The 26,554-nt window shown below is 42.9% G+C and overlaps 1 protein-coding gene across 2 annotated transcripts in view; it reads right to left on the reverse strand.

Annotated features, from left to right (window-relative positions):
• Positions 1-2,623: 2,623 nt before the first annotated feature.
• The window catches only part of scaf11 (SR-related CTD-associated factor 11), a 50,506-nt gene continuing 26,575 nt past the window's right edge, over positions 2,624-26,554 (reverse strand). The window contains exons 2-15 of one of the 2 annotated variants that reach the window (XM_015955269.3): positions 19,738-19,784; positions 19,477-19,622; positions 19,310-19,393; positions 19,148-19,227; positions 12,345-12,409; positions 12,225-12,262; positions 11,926-11,987; positions 11,664-11,789; positions 11,086-11,186; positions 5,996-8,317; positions 5,175-5,500; positions 3,500-3,658; positions 3,304-3,423; positions 2,624-3,220 (exon numbers count right to left, since the gene is read on the reverse strand). In XM_015955269.3, the coding sequence (XP_015810755.3) occupies positions 3,125-3,220; positions 3,304-3,423; positions 3,500-3,658; positions 5,175-5,500; positions 5,996-8,317; positions 11,086-11,186; positions 11,664-11,789; positions 11,926-11,987; positions 12,225-12,262; positions 12,345-12,409; positions 19,148-19,227; positions 19,310-19,393; positions 19,477-19,622; positions 19,738-19,756 (3,744 nt within the window). In that variant the 5' untranslated portion in view covers positions 19,757-19,784 and the 3' untranslated portion in view covers positions 2,624-3,124. The remainder of the gene's footprint in view (positions 3,221-3,303; positions 3,424-3,499; positions 3,659-5,174; positions 5,501-5,995; positions 8,318-11,085; positions 11,187-11,663; positions 11,790-11,925; positions 11,988-12,224; positions 12,263-12,344; positions 12,410-19,147; positions 19,228-19,309; positions 19,394-19,476; positions 19,623-19,737; positions 19,785-26,554) is intronic. The other variant, XM_015955275.3, reaches the window with a different exon arrangement.

Consider the following 26,554-nt stretch of genomic DNA (forward strand, 5'->3'; position numbering starts at 1 on the left):
ACAGAACAAACCTGTGAGACAAGTCTTTGTGTTGTTTTGTTTTTGGTCAGTAGATGTTTTGACCTTGGAACCCAGTTCTAATCTGGAATGGGACACTCACATGACAATGCTGCTGAAAAATCTGTAGCAACATTGTGATGCTTTCATGTTAAAATCAATCAGAACATCTGTAGCAAGAAGAAATGAGATAGATCTAAAGGCAAAAGGACGTCCAACCTAATACTGATGATATCACCTAATATTTAAACTACCAATGCATTTTATCTGAAAAAACATGAATTATTTTCACAAGCTGATTCATTTCATTAGCTCTTAAAGAGCAAGTCACCCCTTACAAGAAGCGTACTTCACTCCCACTTCATGTTTGAAAAATGCAACAAATGCTGTTGCCTAGCAGACGGAGAGGGTGGAGCCACTACAAATACACACACTCACGACATTGTGACATCATAATCTACCAGTTTACATCATAGCATACCTCTTAGCCAATGGCGATGTCAGATTTAAATTCAAATGCAGTGAAGAGTTTTTACCTGACAACGGTACAACACTGACAGTTTCCGGCAGAAATTTTAAATTTTAACTAAGATGCACTAAAGTGCAAAACTATTGGCTACACGTGTCTGCAGCACGATTAGACACGCATTTATATAGTTTATCAGAAAAAAATAGTTTATTTGGGGGTGACTTGCTCTTTAAGGATTTGTGGAGTTACATCTTCTGGGATGGTTGATGAAGATGATTGCCCTCAAACCAGACAGACAAACATTGATTTAATTGTAAGAAATCTCCCTGGTAACAGAATTACAAACAATTTCAGTGTAGAAGTCTTGCTGTCCTCTAGTGGTCCGCAGAGGAACGCCCAACACGAGGAAGGTCAACTCCTGCTGCCATTGTGTCATGGCTCGGATGTACAGAAGAGAAGTTAACGCTGCACCGTAACGACCAAATACCAGGCGCAGAGATTCCTCCCTGTTGGATTAGCTGAGAGGATGTGGCCGTTGGCAGCATTCGTGAAGGAATTTCCAAACCAGTCTGCGGTGTTTCGTGCTACATGACCGTAGGGTGACCAGATGTCCCGCTTTGTGCGGGATACTCCCGCATTTTCAGTACTTTTCACGTGTCCCGCAAATTGTGACTCACTTTCCCGCATTATTGACAGTTTTCCGTGTTGATGTCAATCAAACGGAGGCGGGACTTTAACGCAGATCCGCAGCGTGTGTGGAAAGTTCTCGAACCACCAAAACAAGCGTGAGGGAGCACGGAGGAGGAAATGCTGTAAACTCACGAATTAAACGTTCGATAAACACAATGAAGGTTCTAACAGACAAGGTGCTGCGGTTTCAGTTACCTACATGCTGAGCCCCTTAAAGCACAGTGAAGAAATAATAATAAATTTAAGCTTTGATCACTTATTCAGAAATTTGAGGCAAAAAGTAAGTCTAAGAAACTATTATTAGATTAGATCTGACTTTTTCAGAGATTAGAATTCGATGTTTATTCTCTCACCTAAAATTAGAAGTTTTGTTGTCACGTTTAAAAAACGTTTCATTAATGAATTATAAAAAATAGCAACAAAATATGGTTATTATTTCAATGAGATGCTGATTTTACAACACCAACCTGTGTAACCTTGTGTGGCTGTATTAACAGCCAAAATGGCAGATTAGCTTCAACGTGTCCTGGGGTCTCATTTACCAAATATTGCATAGAATCCTTACTAAAACCGTACTTAAGCTCAGCAAAAAAAAAAAAAAGTACTTACGCCAAGTAGGTTTGTGACCTATAAAACATGGAGTCCGCACAGCTTCACGCAATCTCCGCTTCATAAATCACAAACTATCTAGAAAGGTTTTGTTGAAGAGACTCTTTATATCTGCACCCAAGTTTCAGTGTCTTCTGCCGCTCACAGCTCTAGGCATTTGTCTAAATAACTTCTGGTTTTCGCCCAGCAAGTTGATATGCCCGCAATGCCCCATTGGCAGCAGCATTAACATTTCTATTGCTGTCAGTTCTCTTTAAATTTCAAGCATCAAACTATAACATTTAATTTTGTTTATGAGTTAATTCAGTTTGCTCTAATAGGTGATTGATTAATTATTTCCGCATTCAACTATCACAACACCAGACTGAAGCAAACAAATGAAATAAAACTGTGGTTTTTATTTAGATCTTTTGTGTTCAGGAAAACAGACGTATTGTTTCTAGACAGTGGGACAAAAGCCACATTACTCTGAGGGGCTCACTGGGTGGTGCACAGTCAAACTTCCTTTCAAAGAGCGCAAATATCATACGGTTTTCTACAAAAATTATCAAAAAGTAAATATGAGATACTGAGCATTAAAATTAAAACTAAGCATTTACACAGAAACAGGAGCTGTAGCGCCACCTGGTGGCTTAGAGCTGTAGATGCACCCTTCACCTGCAGTCAGAGCCTTCTCTGATGAACAGCACACAATAAAGCAGCTGATTTTTTCCCCCACTGCTCTCAGGATACTTGGGACAGTTCGTGTTCACAAATAAGTACTTATTACACATTCAAAAGGGGGCGGGGTCATGTTCAACCCCCTCGTCTCCAGACAAAACCTGAAACACCCACTGCTAATTGGGGTTGTCACCTTGGATCCAATCAGGGACCAGATTACAATCAGTCAGCAGATTCCAGCCCTTCATTGGGCCACAAAGCTTCATTATAAAGACAAAGCACTTTTTGACCAGGAGTTTGTTTGAATTAATATACTTTTCTTAAAAAGATTTTAATATTCAAATATCGATTAACGCAATCAGGATGCTACAGAAGACTCCAGACCACCCTTATCTTGAGTATCCATCATCCAAGCTCTCCAAGCTGTGTTGCTTCATCCAGTAGTCCCCAAGTCTGGTCAGTTATGCAAAATAAAGGGCTCTTGCATTACAATTTGTGATGAATTCATTCTTTTCTAACAAAATATGTAAATCTATTTAAAAAAAAAAGAAATCTTCATTGAATAAAAGTTAAGATATCAAAAGAAAAGACCACACTGGCTCTCCGTCGTCGTTCACCTCGGAGGCCAAACTCCAGCAGGAGGAAATTGCACTTGAGCAGCAGATTGGGTCTATGAGGGCGTCGTGCTCCAGCAGAAGGTCATTTCTTGCGGGCGTGTTTGTATTTGTCCACGTAAGCTTTTACCAGGTTGGCCACTTTACTGGAGTTCACCTCTCCACTCTTACTGTGACAAACCTGAGAGAACCAGATCAAGTTTTACTTGTGGCATTTATCACCTGATTCATTGTGTGTGTGTGTGTGAGTGTGTGTGTGGTTACCTTCTCTACTGCTTTCCTGACAATCTCCTTGTACTCCTCCTTTGTGATTTCCTTCTTTTGGTAAAACGGTTTGATGGCGGTCTTAACTTCACTTACAGCTTTCTCTTGGATCTGTTGTTTCTGAGACAAACACAAAACAGGAGTGGTGGGTAAAAACTCGACTTATGTGGAAAGAGTCAGGGTTTCGGGTAGGTACCTTTTCCTTTTTGGAGCTGTCAGCTTGAGCCTTGCTATGCTGGCTGGACTGAGTGGTAGAGGATGGTTGCACCTGGCCTTGGGTCACCGCGGCAACACTTACTTTGGTTGGAGTAGGAAGGAGCGTGGGTTTGATGAAACCAACAACTGTGCTCACCATCTACAGCAACACAGAGACTATTAGACACTTTCAAATCCAAATCCATTCAATTAGTTTTGTTAGTTTAGTTTTATTAATATTACAAATAAAACTGAATAAAAATCATGATACTGAGAAGAAATGTTTCAAGAATGTGTTAAAATACACTCAGAAATACTAAAACAGGTACAAACTTTACAGCTAATTAATTACTAAATATGTAATAATACAAGGCTGCCAACTTTTGAACTGTTCAATGCGAGAGAGCCGGGGAGACGGGACCGGCTCGACTCTGTAAGCTTGCCATGAGAGCGCGGGGTTGATGCTGCAGCGTGACATACTGGAGGTGTGGCGTGAAAGCATGTGAAGAGGGTCAAATGCGTGAGAGTTGGCAGCCCTGGTAATAGACTGATTTTAAACTGCAGGGCAAAAACATGACCTACTTAGGATTCACGTCTGTTGTGAGTTTTACAATTTTACAGTCGGAGAAGAGGCTGCACGTTAAGGTCAGGCAACATATGAATTAGAGGTAGACCGATTTATCGGTTGGCCACATCCTACATGTGTAAATTTATAGTTTTGCCACGAGCCTTTGAAACAATCTGGTGGGGTGGAATTTACGGTTGTCCTTCAAACTGTCTCTGCACGCAACTGGACAGTGCTAGAACCAGTCAGAGCAACAAACAACGTAACATACTCATCACTACAGAAATAAGTCAACAGGGAAGCCTGCTAAACACGATCGAAGAAGCAAATACATGTTTTTTTCTAAATAAAGTACTTAAGTACCTCAATCTGCTCATGTCTCAAAGAAGAGTCCAAGTCTAAAGAGTTCAAACGTGGATGTTAAAGCCGTTTCAAAATGAGCGTCGTTCCTAAACTGACGCCATCTTTGTAGTATTTCTCAGATATTGTGCAAAGCCAGCCCAACAAACAGAGCACTGTGATTGGCGACACAAAAACTGATCAAGCCAATGGTAGAACTGCTGAGGCTGCAGTTGAGTGTGGCTAGTTCGACCTGCAGATTAAAATCTTTTTACTACAGCTGGTGAAGATTTCTAGACTACCTGACTGCCATACATCACTGGAATCACAAGATTCCTAGCTTTTTGTTGATGTAAATAAATGTACGTGTTGCAAAACAGACTTGGAAGTAAGCAATGTTCCATCCGGAAGACAAATTCATTGGCATAAAAAGTATTGCTGCTAAACGATCAGTGAAGGACTCTGCCGACTGCTCAGAATACACGAGGCCATAAAAAAAGAACGTTGGGCAACTGAACATGTTAAGACATCTATAAAGTTAGTGAGAAAAAAGTATTTAAATGCTTTAATTTTATAAGCAATAACAATAATAAATATGCAAATGATTTATGACTCATCAAGGTCGCTATTCGTTGTTACACTGATAAGATGATTTTCAGAACAACCTCCCACTAATGAGCGAAAGCCATATTAGTGAGTTAAAGTAGAGAAACATCTAAAACTGGAGTTTAGTTTCAGTTGAGTTCAAATAACGGTCTACTGCATCCTTTACCTGAGTTGTGTGACCATCAGGCTGAGCTGTTGTGAGTGAAGTCTGGTTGCCAGCCTGCATGGGGGGAGGCGGCGGCGGAGGGGGTGGAAGGCTCTGAGCGCCAACAGCAGGCAACTGAAGCAGTGGTACGGCAGGGTGGACGTGCACTGGGACCTGGGGTGGCATGGCGTAGGGTGCTGCAGGTTGCAGGGTCACTGGCAGGGTCTGGATCGGGTACTGATGGTGAAGAACACCCATCTGAGACGGATGAGGAGGAAGCACACTCATCACAGCCACCGGAGCGTTCCCCGGGATGACCTGGGGAGATGGATCGATCTTTGGGGGATCTGGGAATTTAAAAACAAAAACACAATTGGTTACTTACACATAATTTAGTCAGTACAGGAGCAACTGTTCTGTTGTTGATGTTCAGCGGCTTTTCTACCAAGCGGGTTTCATCAGGAGCGGCAGATGGACTTAAGCAGACCATATTGTCATCTTCATGTTTGAAATCTCTTGCGAATTTTATTCAGATTACTTTAAGACTAAAAACTGAATATTTGTAACAGTAGAATAAAATGAAGTCATCACCTCATCTTCCAGTGGGTGGGGTGACTTCAATACCCGGTCAAGTAGTTAAAGCAGGTTAAAGAAGTCAAACATTGTAAGAAGTGTGGTTTATAAACATTGTTGACTTAAAATAACACTAGCTGGTGTTTCTGATTCCTCCTTTGTGTAATGCTTCTTCATAGCAGGGATTACACATAAAGATCAGTCAAGAGCTTTTTACAAACAACTGAACAGTTCTGTTGATCAAGGCTATGAGGAGACTCGAGACAAACCTGCTACCAGCAGCGACTGCGTCTCTTCCTCTTGTCGGTTCCAGCTGCTGGGTCCGCCTCTCTCCCTCTTGGAGTAATAATCCTGCACATCGGCGGGGAGCGTCTTCCTCACAGCCCAGCTGGATGCTGAGGACCAGCCTGACCGATCAAGCATAGAGTCTCCTGCATCTGATTCCTTCTTACGACCGCCTCCCCGGTTTTCGTTAAAGCGGCTGTAGGAGTCGTTCCCTGAATTGTTGCCTGTTCCTGAGAAGTTGTTTCTGGGCTGCCAGCGGCTGTCACCAGATTCTTCCTGTTGGTTATACAAGCTACAGTTGCCACCCTGCCCCGCACCCCCGCCACGTTCAAACCCTGTGCGACCAGTCCGACCGCGTGGCTCCACCCCGTTTCCTCCGCTCCTGTGCTGATCTCCCCAGCGTGAGCCCACGCTGTCCCAGCTCCTGACTTCAGCGTTCCCCCGGGTCTTTTCTGTGACCCAGTCAGGATTTTCTGACCAGCCTTGGCGATCAAGAGAATTTTCAGGAGGGACACCATTTTCAAAGCGGCCAGCGCCTCCTTGTCTGCGTCCGTCTTGACCAGAACCACCTCCAGGACCAGACCTCCAGCCACTCCTACGTTCCTTCCTCTGGGGAGACTGTTCCCTGGACAGTCCTCTCTCAGGGCTGGGCCCTCTTCGGTATGATCTGGTTCTTGATCGAGATCTGGATCTAGATCGAGACCTAGATCTCGATCTAGAACGGCTCCTGGATCGTCGCCTTCTCCTCTCACGACTTCGGTCCCTCCTGGAGTAGTCTCGCTCTCCGTCCCTATCTCTGTCTCTGCTGCGAGCTCGTGAGGGCTGACTTGAGGGCAAACTACCATCACGTTCTCTTGACCGAGAACGTCTAGATGGTTCCTTCTTTGCCTCCCTTTGAGGCGACCAGGTGGATGTTGGAGAGTGGAAGCGAGAGCGCCGCTGTTTTCCATTCTTCCTCTCTTGGCTCCTCTCTCTCTCCTGATGTCTTTTTGTAAAATCGTCCTTGGCGACTTGAATTTCTGGAGCAGGCAGCTTTGCAGCAGCAGCAGCAGCAGCAACAGTAGTCTTGTCATTTGAAGGTTCAAAAATTAAATCATTCCCATGCTCGCTCATGGGTGAACCGCAATCCATGGGCACCACATTTGTGTCATCTTTGGACATGCAATCATCCATGAGGGTTGTGACTTCGTGGTGAGCAGTGTCCTCCTTGGACACTGTTAGATCTTCCTGGGGCACGTTGTCCTCCTTGGGTGTTGTGGTGTCTTCCTTGGGCATGGCATTCTCCTTAGGTTCGTCGCTTTTATCTTCTAAACATTCTGCTGATTCAGGAATCTCAAAGTTAGTTTCTTTAGAAGTTCCTGCTTCTTGATTGGCTATATTTTCCTCAGGCTCTTCAGTTTTTGGGAAACCAGATTGAGTCAAGTCTTTGCATATGCTATCCTTTAAATCTTCTGAAGAGTCTTCATGGTGGGCTTCTTGAGACGGTACACTAATCTCCATGTCGTTATCCTGCTCCGTGTGCTCCCCGCTCTGAGGAGACATCGGGGGTTCTAGTAGAGTGTTGTGAGAGTCGGTAGGGGAATGTGAAGCTTCTTCCTCATCCTCTTTTTCTTGGATAGTAACTGAACTAGCTGGCTCTTCTTCTCTCTTGTCCTCAGACCCAGAGATGGGGCTGTCACAAGCTAAGGGGGAGGAACAGGAGTGCTTGCTGTTGTCTTCACCAGCCTCTTCCTCTTGTTGCTGTTCACCAGATTGTTCCTGAGTCTCATCGTGAGTTTCCTCAATCTTCAAAGATTCAGCACCTCCTTCTGCATCATCAGAGTAGAGTCCACTCTGTTCTTCGTTGAGGACGCCTTCAGCATCATTATGCGGCTGTTCTGAGTTGTTCACCTCCTGCTCTTTAAGAGGATCTTCCATCATCTCATTGCTGTCACCTCCGTCACCCTCTTCCTCCTCCTCCTCCTCCTCACTTGCTGCTGTGCTGCAAGAATTTTTCCTCGTGGCTTTTCGTTTTCCACTGGCCTTTCGGTTTGTTACCCGTTTACCTTTCCTCTTGATCGGCACCTGAGATGGTTTGGTCGGCTTGGTAGACTGACCAGCAGATGAGTCGGAGTCCGACACACTCAACTTTCTTGGTGATTTTGAATCTGATGCAGGACTTTCCTCCTGGGTTCTACTGTTGCGTCCAGATCTTCTAGAGGGTAGAGACTCTGGCTGTTTGGTGGGTGCTTTGGACGATGAAGACCTGCCGCCTCGCTTCTCTCCTCCTTTGGGACATGTGATGGCGCAGACAACACTCTGAAATACTACAAGAGAGAAGGAACCATCTTATAAAGAAACTTTAAAGGGATTTTATCTGTAAGAAGATGATTCTCCAAAACTAAGGGTGTGTTCAAAAGGAGGTGAGGGATACCATGTATGTTTGATGCCTTATCATGTAGACATTCTGTATTTGTTTAAAAATTTAAAAACTAATTTTATTAACATTTCTTAACGATGCATGAAAACAAAAGTGAAACTCTGAAGTGCAAAGTGTAGCGCCCGGACCGTTTATGAGGAGCACATAAAATGGTTTCTAACTGCAATAAAAATGGAGTCTGAGTCATGACTGAAGAATAGTGTAAACCTAAGGAGCACAGACAGTTGAGAGAGACCGGTGTTTGTCAAAAAGGGTTTTTCCTTCGCTGAAGCAAGCAGCTTGAGTAACGCGCACACGCTCTCCTCTCTGCTGCTCCAGTTCATTAGTCTGTCCAAGATTGTAGCAACAGTTGGAACCCGTGCAACTTTAAAGTTGTTTCCAAGGGCTCACACGTTTTTCATCGAGTCAAAGGTTTTATTAGTTTGGACTAGGGATGTGTATTAGATCACGATACGGGCAGACAGTACAATATATCAGTACAATATCAGTCAGACGATATTAGCAATTTTTTTAGACTTAATTTATTTTAGGAATATTCAATAAACGAGCTGCCAGGGGACCTCAGGGCCGCAGAACGTTCATGTTTTTAGAAACAGGCTCAAGACCCATCTTTTTAGCTTAGCTTTTAACTGATTACTATCGCTTTTGAAATAAATAAATTAATTAATTAGGTTATTTGTTTATCTATTTATTTATTTCATGTATTCTTCCTTTATATGTGCTATTTTTTAAACAGTTTTTTTACTATAGATTTATGATCATCATTATTTTAATATCTATATAACTTTTTATATTACAATTCTCATATTAGCTCTTATTATTTTATGTTTTAACCTTAATTTAACCTTTTTCCAGTGTTTCCTCTGTGGGAGCCCTCTGCCCTGGGGGCTGTGATCAGCTGTGGTGGCCTGGGTGCTTTCCAGGTGTGCCTGGGTGGAGGTGGGGGACTCCGCCCTCCCTGCCCTGGGCGCCCTGTGTCGGTGCCTTGGCTGCAGCTGTGGATCTGCTGCTGTTGGGGCAGATGGCTCCCCTGATGGCGTTTCCTTATCTTAGCTGGTCTGGCTCATCTGAACTCAGTCCATTGTGTTTTGTCCATGGGGGGGTGGCGGCATGTGTGTGTGTGCGTGTGCATGTATGTGTGTGTGTGCGTGTGCATGTATGTGTGTGTGTGCATGTATGCGTGTGTGTGCGTGAGTCTGTGCCGGAGGATGAGTGTTGTGAAGGGGTTTTTATTGTCAGACTGTTTTTAAAATTCTGGGGATGGGAGGGAATGTGAGTATGCGGGGCCTTTTTAATTTGTTAAGCACTTTGAGTTGCATGCATTGTATGATTAAGTGCTATATAAAAAATGTTTGATTTGATTTGATAAACAGTCCAAACTGAGGAATCTGAACCATAATAGATGGATTTACATTTCAATGGTGAAAAAAAAAACCTGATGCACACTGCTACCAATAAGCGGTCGGCATTTGAATTGCACCAAATAAAGAAAAAAAAATAAAATAAAGAAAAAAAAACACACACAAATCTTTGCATGTAAACTCTTCCGAAAATTAGATACACGGCTTTTGAATATCGATATAATATCGCTGCAAAAAATATCACAATATATTGCCATACCAATAGTTTCTTACATCCCTAGTTTGGACTTTTTTCATAAACAGTTTAATATCCTGCATGAGATCACAACAACCTAAACATGTTTTTCTGTCTGTGGAAACTAACTTTGCCTAAATTAGGAAACAAACTGTAACTTAACTGGACCATGAGGCCTGTAATACTTAAAAGTGTTCTTTAAATCAAATGAAAACAAGTGAATATTGCTCATTGTTAGGGACTTAATACAAACTTCTGCCTTTAAATTACTTCATTTGCTGGAGATTCATTAATGGAGTGATGCATGGTGGCTTTTTCCATTTTCGCCACCTATCCAGGATCAAGCCGCTGGTGTCGTGGGCTCACTTGGAGACTGTAGTCCATGCTTTTATTACTTCTCGTTTAGACTACTGCAACTCCCTCTACTCAGGAGTTAGCAAGGCTGCACTTGTCCCGCTCCAGCTTGCACAGCTAGATTCCTGACTGGCACCAGGAAGCGGGAAAAAATCACGCTCGTCTATGCTCATCTGCTTTGGCTCCCGGATTCTTTCTGAGTCAGAATCAAGATACTGTTTTTGTTTTTAAGTCTCTTAATGTATATTTTGTGGGCTTTTGCTTGGGTCAGTGATGTTTTAAACTCTTTTATGCATGTACAGCGCTTTGGTTCGCCTCCTAGCCGATGAAAAACTCTTGATGAATAAAGTTGACGATCATAATTTCCTTTAACTCAGAACTTTCTACTATATCTTCATTAAGTTTGTTTTTTTTCTATCAGAGTTCACCATTCACTTGCATCACTTCATTTAAAATAAGATTAAGTCAAAAAACATGTATGTATGAAATCTGATTTCAGTACAGCAAAGAAAAATGTAGCTTGATTCTAGATTCTTAGATTATTGGAAGTAATTTAATTTGGGTAATTAAAATATTTTGCTTTAAAAGTACCAAAAAGTTACATGATAACCTTTTAATTATCAAATGGTAACCCTCTGAGCTGAAAATAAATCTAATCATAAGGAGCCTAAACCTCGACTATTCAAAGTGTCGGACACGACTCACCAAAAGGCCTTGGTCTAAACGGTGAACTGGAGGTAAAGGGCAACGAGGTGGGTCCAAATGGAAACCTGTTGTTGTTCCAACCACGTCCATGAGAAAGCTGCCTGCAAAATCAAACTAAACACTGAAACTTCTCTTATTTTCACGTTTCTCCTATTTACAAATGATTAAGTTCTCTTTACGATGGAAACAGATTAGCCACAAGAATGATTAGATATTAACACATGAAGCCACAAAGTTGGCCGCAGGCAGGTGTAATAACTGAGATGGAGGATGGTAAAGAAATTTATAGAAAAAGCAGAGGAGCGTATTGAAAAAAGAAGTGGTTTCTCTGCTCCAACACACTTGATTCATTGGTTGAATCACCTGTTCAGCAGCTCATCAGGAACTGCAGAAGCCTGTTAATCACCTGCTGATTGAAATCAGGTGTGTTGAAGCAGGGAAACAACCAAAACATGCTGGATACCGGGCCTCCAGGGCTTCCTGGTCTAATAGAGAAGCTGAGGAAGCTTGAAGCATCAAACACAGGATTCAGTCACCTTAAAGAATCCAACACAGGAAGTTGTCAGGTATAGTGTTACCTTAAAGTGCCGCCAGCAGGAATGGGAGCAGCAGACGACAGCCAAGGGCAATGTTGTGCCTGCGGTTTGCAGAGTTTTAATTCAGTGTCAAATGGTCCGTCCTCCATCAGCCAGACAGGATCTTCTCTGTAGGACCACAATCAAATAACTCATACCAGGTAAACCAGAACCACCCTATTGGTTAAAGTGTACCATAAGTAACTTTAACTCCAACATCTAGTTAGGTAAATTCTAACTTATATGCAAGTGTTGTGTAACTTACACTTCCTGCATTGGTGTTATTGAGGGAATCGGTGACCGGGTGCAGCACTCGATTGCCCTCACCTGGATAACAAACACAGGTGATGGGATAATAAGAGACAAGGCTAAAACTGTGCAACAGTGTAAAATGAGAGAATAAGGGACAACTGTGTGCAGTAATGGTGGGACAAAAACCCACACAATATTCTGAGATATTACTAATGTACATTACTTAGGAACTAAGACAAAACATATTTAGGATATTTTACTAATGTGGCAAAGATTTTTACTGGTTTTATTATTATTATTTTTTAAACCAACCTTTTTTCTGCCCAAAGAAGACAGGTCATTGTTGTTACCTGGAGAAAACATCCACATGAGGTCAGCCGGTGCAGACATGAACATGAGGGGGTTAAAAATATCTGGAGGGTTTTAACTTACATTTCCTCACAAGTCCTCTTGTTTTAGAGTTCGCCATCCTTTCAGTTTTCTGTCGTCTCGATCTTCTAGCAGGTTTACAGATAAGAAACAAACCAAAATATTCACAGAGGAACTGGCATTGATGTTTACATTATAGATCTTAGACATAATAGAAGTGGGACAAATAAGTTCAAGTGTTGGGTTGATGCAAAAATACCTAAATATAACACAAATGGTCATTTTTGGTAACCATTTCAACAATTGTACAGTTAAAGAATCTGGTAAACGATGAAGCAGGACGAGTGTCGGAACACAAATTCCTTAGCAGTAATTATGGAGAAAAAACTGCTGTAAATCAATGTTGCATCAAAAATGTCTACATCTAAATCTAGGGTTGCAATGATTATAAATGTTGGTGCTACGATTATAGTCTGAGAAATAACACGATAACCACAATTATTTTACATGAATTAATTTCTTGTCTGAATTAACGTATATAAATCACACACGCGCACACACACATGCACGCACGCACACACACACACGCGCAAAAAAATACAGTGCACCATTTTCAGAACTTAGAAGTGAGCCACATTACTGCTGAGTTTCAGGCGGCAGGTTTTAAGACTTATTTCCTGATATTTTAGACATCTGGCCTCGGACTGGATAACAGCAACACAACTAGGGCTGCAGCTATTCAATATTTTCATATTCACTTCGAATCCTTCATCCGTTAATCAACTATTTTATTTGACGATGTTTCATGCGAAACAAAACTGTGGTCTGCTGCCAAAATATGAAAATAAAAAACAAAATTATAAAAGAATCAACAATACATATTAAATCGGTGTTGTCTAGTTCCCTCTTTTCCATTTAATATTCATAGTTGATTAATATTTTATGGAACAAAATTTGATTTTCATTTCATTAACATTCTAGGTTTGTATTAATATCACTCATCCCAGTCAAAATAACAGATTTAAATACATCCACATATGAACAGTAGAATTTAATTTCATTAACATGTTCAGTAGGAAGTTACTCAAAATGCTAATAACACTTAATTTCTACTGGTAACAATGTAATGGCGGCATATCTATTTTACCATGTATGGGTTGGCAATATAATCCAGTCTACATTGTATTAAAATATAGAAACATTTGTGAATTACATGCTACATCGGCTTGCCAGAGCCCTGCTGTGGCATGTGGAGCAGACTGAAGGCAAAACCCACACTCCAGGTATCTGCTGGGGTTCTGCTCCATACCGCTGCAGACGTAAACAAATAAATGGGATGGTGGGATATTTTCTTCTACTTGTAGTTTAGTCATTCACGACCAGTATTTTTGTCTGAACTCTACTTGATTGTGAGTGTGCTACGCATTAGCAAATCTGATCATAGCTTCACTCTTGATCACAACCTTTAGACCGTTTCTGCCTTTTACAATGGTTTGTGTCTTTGCTGGTTTCTCCATTTTCCTCCACAGAACCTATTGTGCCAAAATGTGTCCATGGAGTAATAATAATAATAAAAAAAAATTAAAAAAAATAATAATAAAGGAGATTAATGTTGAAACCTCCCCTGTTGCATAACAATAGGACCCTGCTTGCTGAAGCAGAAGCTGGTCCCTTAATAACTAGATAAATTGCATTTCTTGCAGAATGCTGACTGCTATAACTGAAGTAAAAATAAAGATGAGCTAAAATCATGACAGGGTGACATTGGCATGATTGCCCCAACCGAAATCAAGAATACCAAAACAATATATACCTTTAATAAACATATCAAAAATGAAATGCTTAGCTTATATGATGCTATGAGATAGACATATTTATGAAGTAGAGAATGAAAGGGAAAACACACATTGTATGTTCTACTTTTGTTTCTTTTTAGCTATTATTTTTTGTGTGTTTTATTTTGCATTATTTGTTTTCTCCTTTCATCAATATGAAAAGAAAAAAAATGTGTGCATATTTGTTTTCTCTCCATTTTTTGCCAAAGTTAAAACAGTAAACCGGGTCAGACATTTTTTTTAACTATAATAACTTTGTTGTCATTTGTATTTATTTTGGTTAAGGGGAACAGATAACATAAGTTTTGCTTCTTTCTGTTCCTTTTTCATTTTTTGTTTTTGCAAACCTGTTTTGTGTTTTGTTTTTATTTGTGAATAAATGAAAATAAACTTAAAAATTAGAAATTATTTTCACTTAAACAGTGATGTGAAAGAGTAAAAAAAATATGGTTAAACAAAGAAGATATTTAAAAAAAGGAAAATACAAAAAATAGAAAATAAATGACACACACACACATTGTCATTACTGTAACTACCAGGAATTAAAATATTGGCCCTGCCCACTTGGTTACTATGACTACAACGACTCAAAAATAAGCCACCATCTCCTTGGTTACAATGATTACAACTGTTGCTATTATGCCCCGCCCCCTCATTTGCATATCCTTTGTGACATCACTTAGCCTGCTGCTATAAAAGGACCTTGTGCTCCTCCTCATTTCATTAGTGACGAACCACTGGTGAGACACACATCGACTTCTGAGAGACTCGAGAACTATGTCTGCTAGACGAACATACCGCTCTAAAACGTTTTACAATCGGCAACGAAATACTCATTCTGGGTTTGTCCAGCATCAATCAGCTGGAGTTGCACCAAAAAATAATTTTCTTTCAACAAAGCTGAAAGACGTTCAGTCACAGCTGGCAATGACAGACGAATCGTATTGTACTGAAAACGAAAAACGATGTAAGGCTGAGAACGACTGTGAGAAGCTCAAAGATTTCATTAATCAACTGGAACAGGAACTGGATTATTACCAGAATACTACAGAGACCTGTCAGAAAAACGTGGAAACTCTAAAAGAACACCTGCAGGAAAGCGAACGTTTTTGTGAAGATCTCCAAAGACAGTTAGACCACGAATCGCGGCTGAGATTCAAGCTAGAGCAGGAGAAGAAAAACAAGCCAAACGGCTCACTTTGTCACAAATTAAGGATAGAAATTCATGAATTAGAACAGGGCTTGGATTATTACCAAAATAAGGTAGTAAATTTTGAAAAACAAGTGCAGGATTTACAAAATCAGCTTCTGGAAAAGGAAACTGTGTGTGAAAATCTGCAGCTGACATTAGAACAGGAGTCCCAGCTGAGAGTCCAGTTGGAGCAGGAACAGAAGACCCGTCTGGACAAAGATTTAGTTAATGAGAGCTTAAACACAGAGATTAGTGTTCTTAAAAAACTGAACCTAGACCTTATGGATGAGTTAGATATGTTCAAGTCTAGAAAAACAGAGGCAGAGGAGAAGCTTTCTAAAGAGCTGGAGATCTTAAAACTCCAGCTCCAAGAAAAAACCTCTCTCTGTGAAAAGCTTGAAGTCAGTTTTTCTGAAGAAAATCGGCTGAGACTGAATCAGCAAGCTGAACTGGATAAAAGCAGAGATGTCATCAGTCAGAACTCTGGTTTCAAACAGGAGATCCTGGATTTGAAACAGAGCAACTCTGAACTCAGAGAGGCGATTGACAAAAGCAACTCTGAGAAGGTTGAGTCAGACCTGAAGTTGGATCAGGAGCTGCAGACAGTTAAAAAGCAGCTTGAAAAGGAAAGAAAGATCAGACTAAGTTTGGAATCTGAGCTGGTCAACAGCACAGAGACTGCCAGACTTAATGAGCAGCTGATGACCAGACTTAGATCTATGGAGAAAACGGAGATGGAACTCCGCAGAGTAATCGTAGATCTTCAGCTCGACCAAATGAAAACTAACGAGAAGAACAAGGAACAGTTAGAGACCCTCAAACAGCAGCTCAAAGAAAGAATCAGTCCTGAGGTTCAACCTGGTTCTGAAATTAGATCTCAGGAACCAGAGACTTCTGTGGGGGGTCTGGAGACAGATCCTGATGAGGACAGTCAGACGGGAACAGAAGTTAGTTCACCGACTGAATTATTGGAACAGTCAGATTCAGAGGAAGTGAGCCAACGTCTCCACGGAAGTGACTCTTTACCCGTCGAGGACTGTAGCCCAAAAGAAGAGCTTCCACAAACAGCCGAAAGAAATCGGGAAACCATTTCTAGGTGGAGGCGCTTGAAAAAGTTCCTTACACCTGCGTGTTTACGGAAACACAAAGGCAGGTCTTAAATTCATCACACACACACACACACACACCCCAACACACACCAACATGATTAGGTTACTTAGAGACTAGACTGTCCCTGGATGTGAGTTACTGAATAACTCCCCCCTCCCTCTTAGAGCACACACCCAGAAAAAAAAGGGGCTGCATGGAGAAGATGTTGACACTTTTGTCTTGCAGTGAGGTTGCTGGTTTAAATCCTCAAACCTTTCTTTATGACGTCAGCATTTTCTCCATGTATGCGTGGGTTTACTCCGGGCGCTCCGGTTCCCCCCACACACGCGTGTTTAGGGTTAATTAGTGACCCTAAAACGTTTCTAGCTAGCATACTGCCACCAACCACTAAACCTTATCCATGTTCTGCTGTAAACTTTTAACTTATTTACTTTGAACATAGAAAGTACTCCTTTGTGAGAAGCAGAATTTGACAGCCAGACTGAACCAAATAATTTTAGGTAGAATAATCAGAACTCCTGTGTCATAGAGACAAGGGGAGGGGCCAAAGTTAAAGGTATTAAATGAACAAACTAAACTAAACACACTTTGATTGGCCAGTAGAATATTTCAGCTCAGCCGACAGCTCACGTACTGCACACACGATGACTTTTTAATGTCCATGCCACCGCGGTGACACGTGTCCCAGCGCGTCCTCTCCCGACACGCTGGGACTCCCTAATCGTCATATTTTGACGCTTGGTCACACGCGTCATTATATGAGGCTTTGGGTGTGAGAATGTGTTTGTTTAATTAGTAGGTTCAACTGGAATGTTTGCTTTGTAAAGTGCTGTGAGAAGATTTGAGTTGTGAATTAGTGCTAAACAAAAAAAACTAAATTGAATTCAAGGGAAATCACCAAATTTTTAAATAAAAGAAAGATGTAAGAAATCACAAAACCTAAGTCCTCTTGAATCAGGCCTAAATTGATTAATAAAGGTTTGTTTTTCCTGCATCTTGAGGTCATTTCTGGATTTCTTGATGCAGGTTTTGCTTTTCCTAGTCAAAACAAAAAGTAAAAGGCACTGGTAATGGTACTCTCAATGAGACGGGGTTCGATTCCCTGTGGTGCCCTGCTGATTGTTCTGACATTAACAAAAGCATTTGATTGTTCACCTACATTTTGACACGTTTAATGCTCAAATCATTCTTTCCATTATTAATGAGTGAGCAGTATTTTGTTAATAGCTTTGTTAAGATCAATTAATTGTCTTTAAAGAGCAAGTCACCTTCTACCAGAGTTTTACTCCACTCCCACTTAATGTTTGAAAAATGCAACAAATGCTGTTGCCTGGCAGACTGAGAGGGTGGAGTAACAAACACACACGCAGGCTCACAACAGCTTTGTGACATCCAGCTAAAGTCATAGGGTACCTCTTACTAAGTAGTGATGGCAGATTAATTCAAATGTAGTGAAGAGTTTTTATCTGAAGAGGGCACCACACTGACAGTTTTAGACAGAATATATAAATTTTAACCAAGATGCACAAAAGTGCCAAATTATTGACTACACGCGTCTACAGCATGATTAGACCCTCATTTAGTTCATCAGCAAAAAACATTGACTTGGGGGTGACTTGCTCTTTAACAATCGAAATAATCTAAATTAATTAAAATAAAAAGCAAGTTATGTCCAAGATAAACAGAAGTCCGCTGCAGTGCTGGGACTGCACCCATACCCCCTTTATGCAGCCATCACCCAATATTTTATAAAAAGGACACGGTTGCGCATGTCTTCTCATTTGAGCAACCTTAGATTTTCCCACATGCAACCGGACGTCTTTTCAGCCATCTTTCCTGAGTTGGTCTGCCAGGAGTCAAACTGGTCCAACGCGCCTACTGCTGACTGGCTCAAATTCACACCGGACAGAATCAGACCAGGGGGGTGGCGTTTCCTGTATGTGCAATTCATTAGTATTCTGGATGCTGCTGAATTAACAAGCCTCTGACTAAAGCCATTTTTCGGTTTCTCACTGCTGTGAGGAGCGCGCGCGCGCGTACGCGCACACACACACGGTGCTGCCAGACAAAGCAAAGCAGGATGCAATATCAGAATCAGAGTCTCCAAAAGCAAGACTGCTCAGGCCGCTTTTGTTTAATAATGGAGACATCGCAAACTTCTCTGCGGTCTTTGCCCCGCCCATGTGCTCAGATGCATTCATGACATCACTGATATCTATTTTTCACACCCATTTTGGAGATCATCCATGTGCTCAATCATGTCCGCATTCCTAAGGCAGTGTGAAACGAACACAGCCAGGCTGGGGCGGGCAGTGCGGAGTGGAGCTAATGCTAGTGTTTAAGTGGCATAGGGTGTGTCTGTGGCCCATCATTCTACAAGGAGCAGGGCCACATCTTGGGCCCCGTTTTGTGGTGTCTGTCCAGGATATTTGTGCAGCAGCTAGCTGGGTCACACCACTCTCTTTTGTGGGTTACCTATTACCAACTTAAATTTAAGTAGCTGTCATTTTGCACGGATAATGTTTAAAGCTTAAGCATTTACGCCCTACCACCCACCCACCCCCCGTATATTGGCGTTGGTTTATATCAGTATCAAAAATTAAGGGTTAAACAATATTGGATAACGGTTAAAAAACAACTATATCAAGCATCCCTATAATATTGTCATAATTATTAGATTTTTTCTGGTTTGAACCAGATTAAACCTCAAACATTTTGCTTGGACTCACTTCAGACAGACTTTTTTTTCGGGGTTTCTACAGCAGCAGCTCTCAGCTTCTGTTTGAACTGCTCGCCTCTGGACAGGAACCTCCAAACAAAACAGAAGAAAGTTTGGTTTTAGAGAAGAGAACATTTCTGACAGACAAAACATGGACAGAAACCAGACTAACCTGCACCAGGCCACGGCTGCTGTCCCATCTGTAAATATTAATGAAGGGTTTTCTGTCTACAGGGCAGGAGGGAGACATCTGCAACTTTATAGTGAAAGAAATAAAATAATTGCTGTTAATAAACTAAAGTAATACAACCCTGGTTTTTCCAAGTAACTGAGAATCACCTCTGCCCACGTGAGGAGGCACTGGAGACAGAAAACATGGCAGCAGCTGTCAGGCATGGAGAGCTCGCGTCCAGCCAGGACGGCCAGGCAGACCGGACATTTCTCTGCCTCCTCTGAGTCTAAGCCATCAGGAGGACCCTGCCCGCCTAAACACACACAGAAGAACATTTATATGATTATTATCAATCAAGCTGAGCAACACAATCATGTGCTTCATTCATTCAGAAAAGTAAGATTTTTCTGCTGTGAGGGAAAACTCACCACTTCCAGCTCCTGTCATGTTTGACCCCAGACGGTCCTGATCACAACTACAACAAACAAATGGATTAGTGGAAACAACCCTGCAAGAAACCTGTTAGCTTAAGATAAATGACCTTATCTTCTATTGACCCTTTGCACGTGACGTCACGCCACTCATGTGACCGCCTCCTTCAACATGATGGACGGCAAAAAGCCCATTTACACCCGATGAAACTCCAGCGAAGCTAGTCAAAACAAGCCAGTTTGTAGCCTTTAATCGCTTTTATTTAGTTGTGATGTGAGCTATCTGCGGTTCCACTCCTGACCTGCAGGGGGCACGGCAGGGGGGTGTTGCAGAATGAGAGAGACTGATAGCATGTTGTAAAGCGGAGCTCGGTTCGGAGTGCATTAATAAAAAGGTTCCGAAGCTACTTCCATGAGTCAGTGGATTCATGACATGGTCTCAGAAGTGGCGACTTTACCTGCGTGAGAACAAGCGACAGAATGGCCAAGTTCCATGCGCCAGAGCCATTTGACTTCGCCCAGCCGACAGCGTGGCCGGCCTGGAAGCTGCGGTTTTCCCGCTACCGGATAGCCACGAAGCTAAACCTGGAAGACGGTGATGTACAAGTAAACACGCTATTGTACGCTATGGGGAAGGATGCGGAGCCAATTTTTAGCACTTTCACGTGTACGGGCGATGAGGATGACTATTTTGAGGAAGTTGTGCAGCGGTTCGACGAGCACTTTGTGCCAAGAAGGAACACTATTCATGAGCGTGCATGTTTCCATAGACGCTCCCAGCAGCAGGGGGAGAGCGTGGAGTCTTTCGTCAGACGCCTGTATGAACTAGCGGAGCATTGTGACTTCGGGGCCTCAAAAGATGAACACATCCGGGACCGCATAGTTATAGGATTAATAGACAATGACGTTTCCCAAAAACTGCAACTGGAAGCGGGCCTGACGCTGGAGAAAGCAATTAGTATTGCCCGCCAGTCTGAGCTAGTAAAAATGCAAAATGCTGATGCCAGGACGACTGTGTGCGAGGTGAATGCTGTGAGCCAGAAGCTAAAGCACTGCCAGCCCTTTGATAAAACAAAACGGCATAACCCGGGGAGCACCCAACGTTTTGGTGGCGTGTCCAAGCCTGCTGGAGACACGTGTTCGAGGTGTGGGAGGACACATGAGCCCGGTCTATGCCCTGCAAGGGGAAAACGTTGCCGTAAGTGCAATAAAACTGGACATTTTGAGATTGCCTGTAAAACAAAATTCGTCAGAGCAGTTACAAGTGAACATAAGAAAATGGACGAGGGTGACGTGTGGTTCCTTGGGACTATAACAGGACACAATACGTCCATGGATGATCCGTGGCTCACCAATTTGGATGTGAATGGAACTAACATACCATTCAGGATTGATACTGGAGCAGATATAACTGTTATATCTGAGAACACATATTGTGGTCTGCCCGACCGTCCAGATCTGAGAGAGACGGAAGCTGTTTTCATGAGTCCAGGAGGCCAGCTTACATGCAAAGGCAAGTTCCTGGCTGAATGTGAGAAAAATGGAGTTACATGCTCACTGTGGATTTATGTGATGAAGGGTTCATTCTCGACTAACCTTCTCGGGCGAGACACAGCAGTTAAAATGGGGCTCGTTCGGAGAGTGAATGGGCTCGAATCATTTCATGATGTTTTTGGGGACATTGGACTGTTAAACTGTCCTCCAGTGAAAATAGAGCTTCGACCAGATGCGACACCCTACAGTATTTCCACTCCTCGGCGCATTCCCTTCCCACTTCTGCCCCAGGTGGAAGAGGAGCTAAAACGGATGCAGCTGTTAGGCATCATTGAGGAAGTGCAGGAGGCGACGGACTGGTGTGCCCCTATGGTGCCGGTCCTAAAGAAGGACAAAAGGGTGAGAATATGTGTCGATTTGACCAAGCTCAACAAAGCAGTGAAGCGCGAAAGGTTTATGCTGCCGACACTGGAAGACATTGCACCCAAGCTCTCTGGAGCCACAGTGTTTTCCACAATGGATGCTTCAAGTGGATTTTGGCAAATACCACTAGAGGGCGCCAGCAGAAAGCTGACCACATTCATAACACCAGTGGGCCGATTCTGTTTCAAGAGGCTGCCATTCGGCATCACTTCAGCCCCTGAAATATTTCAAGAAAAGATGAGCTCATTGTTAAAGGATTTGGATGGAACGGTAGTAGTGATGGATGACATCCTAGTCTTTGGAAGAGACCAGGAGGAACATGACCGAAACCTTGAAGCCGTCATGCAGACCATCAGAGTTTCAGGCTTGAAGCTCAATAGAGCAAAGTGTCAGTTTGGAAAATCAGAGATCAAGTATTTTGGACACATTATAGGGAAAGAAGGCATCAAGCCTAACCCTGAAAAGGTCAGAGCCATCACAGAGATGCTGCCGCCTTCGAACATCGCCGAACTGCGTCAAGCAGTTGGCATGATCAACTACCTAGGAAAGTTTCTGCCAGATCTCTCATCTGTCATGTATCCGATCAACAGCTTGCTGAAAAGAGACACTGCATGGACCTGGGGAGTTCCACAAGAAGTGGCGTTCAAAGAAGTAAAGGTGATGTTAACATCAACTCCTGTGCTAGCATATTACGATGCTAACAAACCGACTGTTGTTAGCGCTGACGCCAGCAGTTTTGGTCTGGGAGCCGCACTGTATCAGGAGTATGAGGAAGGACTCAGACCAGTGGCTTATTGCTCCAGGACGCTGACTGAAACTGAGCGACGGTATTCGCAAATAGAAAAGGAATGCCTTGCCAGCGTGTGGGCCTGTGAGAGGTTCTCCAGATACCTCCAAGGAATGGAGAAGTTTCGTCTTCAGACAGATCACAAGCCACTTGTTCCATTAATAAATTCATATGACCTGGACAAAGCTCCAGTCAGGTGCCAAAGACTCTTAATGAGACTGATGAGATTTAACGCTGAAGCGTGCCACGTCCCAGGGAAACAACTCATTGTTGCTGACACGTTGTCACGGAAACCTCTGCCGGATGGTGGTGGATCCAGCACGGAGGAAGTTGTCACAGCATATGTCCAAGCTGTGGTGGAATCAAGACCAATAACTCGAGACCGACTCGATGCCCTCCGACAAGCTACAATGCAGGATGGAGATTTACGGACGATCACAAAGTATGTTGTTGATGGTTGGCCGGAGGAATCGTCACACCTGTCGCACACTTTGCAGAGCTTTCATGCAGCCAGAGCTCACCTGTCAGCGGCGGATGGACTTCTACTGTATGATGACAGGATTGTTGTTCCTGAGCTGTTAAGGAAACAAGTACTGTCCCAGATACACGAGGGTCATCAGGGTCTCACAAAATGCAGACTCAGGGCCAACTTGTCCGTGTGGTGGCCTGGGATCGGACGACACATCACAGAGGTGGTCAAGTCATGTAGATTCTGTCAAGAAAACAAGTCATCGCAAAGGAAGGAGCCTTTGATGCCAACTCCTCTGCCAGATGGACCAGGACAGAAGCTTGCTGCGGACATTTGTGATCACGACGGGAAACACTACTTAGTGGTAGTTGATTACTTTTCACGTGATATTGAGATTGTTCATTTACGCACTATGACCAGTTTACATGTTATTGCACACCTGAAAACGATCTTTGCCAGATGGGGGATTCCTTTTGAGCTGATTACTGATAATGGGACTCAGTTTACATCTGCGGATTTCAAGCAGTTTAGTGTTGCTTATAATTTCAAGCACACGACATCTAGTCCACATTTCCCACAGTCTAATGGTGCGGCTGAGAGGAGCGTTGCTATTGCCAAGCGCATCCTGTGCCAGCCAGATCCACATTTAGCACTTTTAAGCTACAGAGCTACTCCACACACGGCGACTGGGTCGAGCCCGGCTCAGCTTATGATGGGGAGACAAGTTAGAACAACAGTTCCAGTCTTATCCAAACATCTGGTTCCAAGTCAGAAAGATTACACTGCTGTTAGAAATGCAGATAGGAAAGCTAAAGCTTCCTATTCCTACTTCTATAACAGACGCCATTCTGCTCGCCAGCTGTCACCTTTGCAGTCAGGTCAGAAGGTGAGGGTTAAGCTAGATGGGGTAAAAGGATGGAAAACGTCGGGGAAGGTTGTTGTTCATGCTCCTGAGCCTCGATCATACTACGTCAAAACAGAAGACGGGTTCATCGCTCGCAGAAACAGGAGACACATTCAGCAGGTTCCTGAACAGACATTGACTGCCCCATCAGAAGTGCCTGTGATAGCTACCCCTGATGCTGCAGGTGATCCAGATGCTATCCCGGTGCAGAGCAGCACACAGCCGGTGGCTACAGACTCGCCACCGGGGTGTCCAGGGTTTATGACTCAGTGGACCTTGGCTGGGAGAGTTGTTAAGCCTCCTATCAGGTTCAAAGACTATGTTACAATTTAGTTCTTTGGTTGGTATATGAAAAGTTTCCCCTGTGTGAGTAAAAAAAAAAAAAAAAAAAAAAAGACAGATGGAAAAATGGTAACAATGATGTGACAGGGATGTAAAATAATGTTTATGTTAATGATATGTTAATGGCACAATGAGGAAGAATTGTTTAATGTTTCTTTGCCTTATGGTTGTTGAAGTTTGATTAACATGTTATTTGTTGAGAAGTAAAATATGTGAGTACAGTTGGGAAAGAGCTAAAAGGGGGGAGATGTGATGAGATGTGATGTGAGCTATCTGCGGTTCCACTCCTGACCTGCAGGGGGCACGGCAGGGGGGTGTTGCAGAATGAGAGAGACTGATAGCATGTTGTAAAGCGGAGCTCGGTTCGGAGTGCATTAATAAAAAGGTTCCGAAGCTACTTCCATGAGTCAGTGGATTCATGACAATTTGATAGTAAAATGGTTTTAGCTTGCTGCATTGATGGCTGCACTAACAGACAAGGATGTAAACTCAACTAGTTTTGTTTTTTAATAACTTTGATGGAGACTGAGGACGGAGATGAACTGCCGCGTCAAGTGGACTAGCAGCCCTCAGATTTGCAGCAAACATGTTTTTACTTGGTAAGATTAACTCATTCACTGCCATTGACGACTAAAGTCATCATTTTAGATCCAACCGTTCACTGCCATTGACGACTAAAGTCGTCATTTGCATTTTTTTTTTTACTGTTTGAGCATCAGAACGAGCCCCCGTGCTGAGAGAACAAACATCTCAACCCTGAAGCCGATCTTCATCCGCATTCGTCCCATGATCAGGAAGCAGAACATCCATGTGTTAGGAGATCGTTTTGGGCTGTTCGTGTAAAAAAGGTGAGGCGCGAACCGGAAAAGCGTCTGCCGAACACAATTCGACAATGGATTACGAAAGAATGGATAACGCTCGAAACATGCGGATTCTTCCTGATGTAAGAGGTGACCCCTCCTTTCCACCGGAGCCGTCAGCAGCACGTTACTGCAGCAGCATGTCTTGCTCGCGTAAGCTGCTACTTGGCCCTTCCCACGAGACGCAAAGCAGCAGGGGAGCAGCTGTCACCGACAGAGCACGAAGTCACGCGACATTAGCAAAATCACGCATGACTTCGTCAGTAAACACAACAACAAGCAGGAGAAAACTACAAAAGAAATCACGTTAATAATTAGCATAAACTCACTATCTTGCCCCAAAACCGCAGATACGTCACTCCATGCGTTATCCTTCTTGACGTTGTCTTTATAAAAACTGTGACTGGGATCAAACAGGATTGGGTACTTCTCCACTTCAGTAATCAACCTTTCGTCGTCCATTATGGAAAAACAATGGAGACCGCTAGCTAGGTGATAACTTTTTTTAAAGTAAAGCAGGACAGCACGTTTCTTTATTCTGAAAACTTTAGGCAGCTTCGCTCTGTTTCCGCGTCCAATTTCCTGTCTTTCCTTCCCCAAAAATGTTGAACTTGACCCGTTTCAGAGGCATAGGGCGTAGAAAATAGAACCGGCGCGTAAGGGCCGTGACATGCTGCTCCTGAGACGCGGCCGACTCGCGCTGCTGACAGCTCCAGTGGAAAAGGTTCTGTTGACCACAGCGATTCCCATCAGCAGCTATGACATGCTGCTGCAGTAACGTGCTGCTGACGGCTCCGTCATGGAGTCTCCTCTTTGTTTTGGTTGTTTTGGCGTCGACATCATCCTAGCGCGCAACGTTCTGTGACTCTTAAAAAAACTGTAAAAACTGTGAGAAACGCTGGCAGCGAAGGCCGTTAGTGATCAGGAATCGGCTGGCAGCGAATGAGTTAACGTTCATTTATTTCACAAGGAAGACAGGGACAGGGATAAATGTGATGTGTTTGTACAGGTTATTGATAATCCTGATGGATGGGTATTTCACCACAGATGATGCGCGCCGTCCACTGTAGTGTAAAGCGAGATCATTATTAACAATATTAAAGCTCCGATGTATGATTATATGCGTTAAAATTGCGTTATTTATTTATTTATATGAGCGTCGCCGTTCAGAGATCTTCTCATTCCGGTGTGAGAGCAGCAGCTGAACCCGGTAACACCACCATCAACAAGGGATCTGGACTTTTTAACAATCAGCTTTGGTGTGCATAATGTTATAAATCCAGAGGGGTGAATTTAGGCAAAGTCAGCAACATGTTTACATCGGTGAACAGCTGCAGAGAGAACATAAGCTAACGTTAGTATGCTAGTTAACATACCGCTCTGTATGAGCCCCGGCTAGATGCGCTACTTCTTCTGATAACTGAACTGGACATGAACTAGTTGAAGGAATGCTGGAGGAGTTCTGTTTTTGTTTTGATTGCAAAAACAATTTCAGGCTCTACTTTCCTCTTTGTTTAGTACTCACGTCTCTTACT

The sequence above is a fragment of the Nothobranchius furzeri genome, chromosome 1 (genome assembly GCF_043380555.1).
Source record: "Nothobranchius furzeri strain GRZ-AD chromosome 1, NfurGRZ-RIMD1, whole genome shotgun sequence".
Classification (NCBI taxonomy): Eukaryota; Metazoa; Chordata; class Actinopteri; order Cyprinodontiformes; family Nothobranchiidae; genus Nothobranchius; species Nothobranchius furzeri.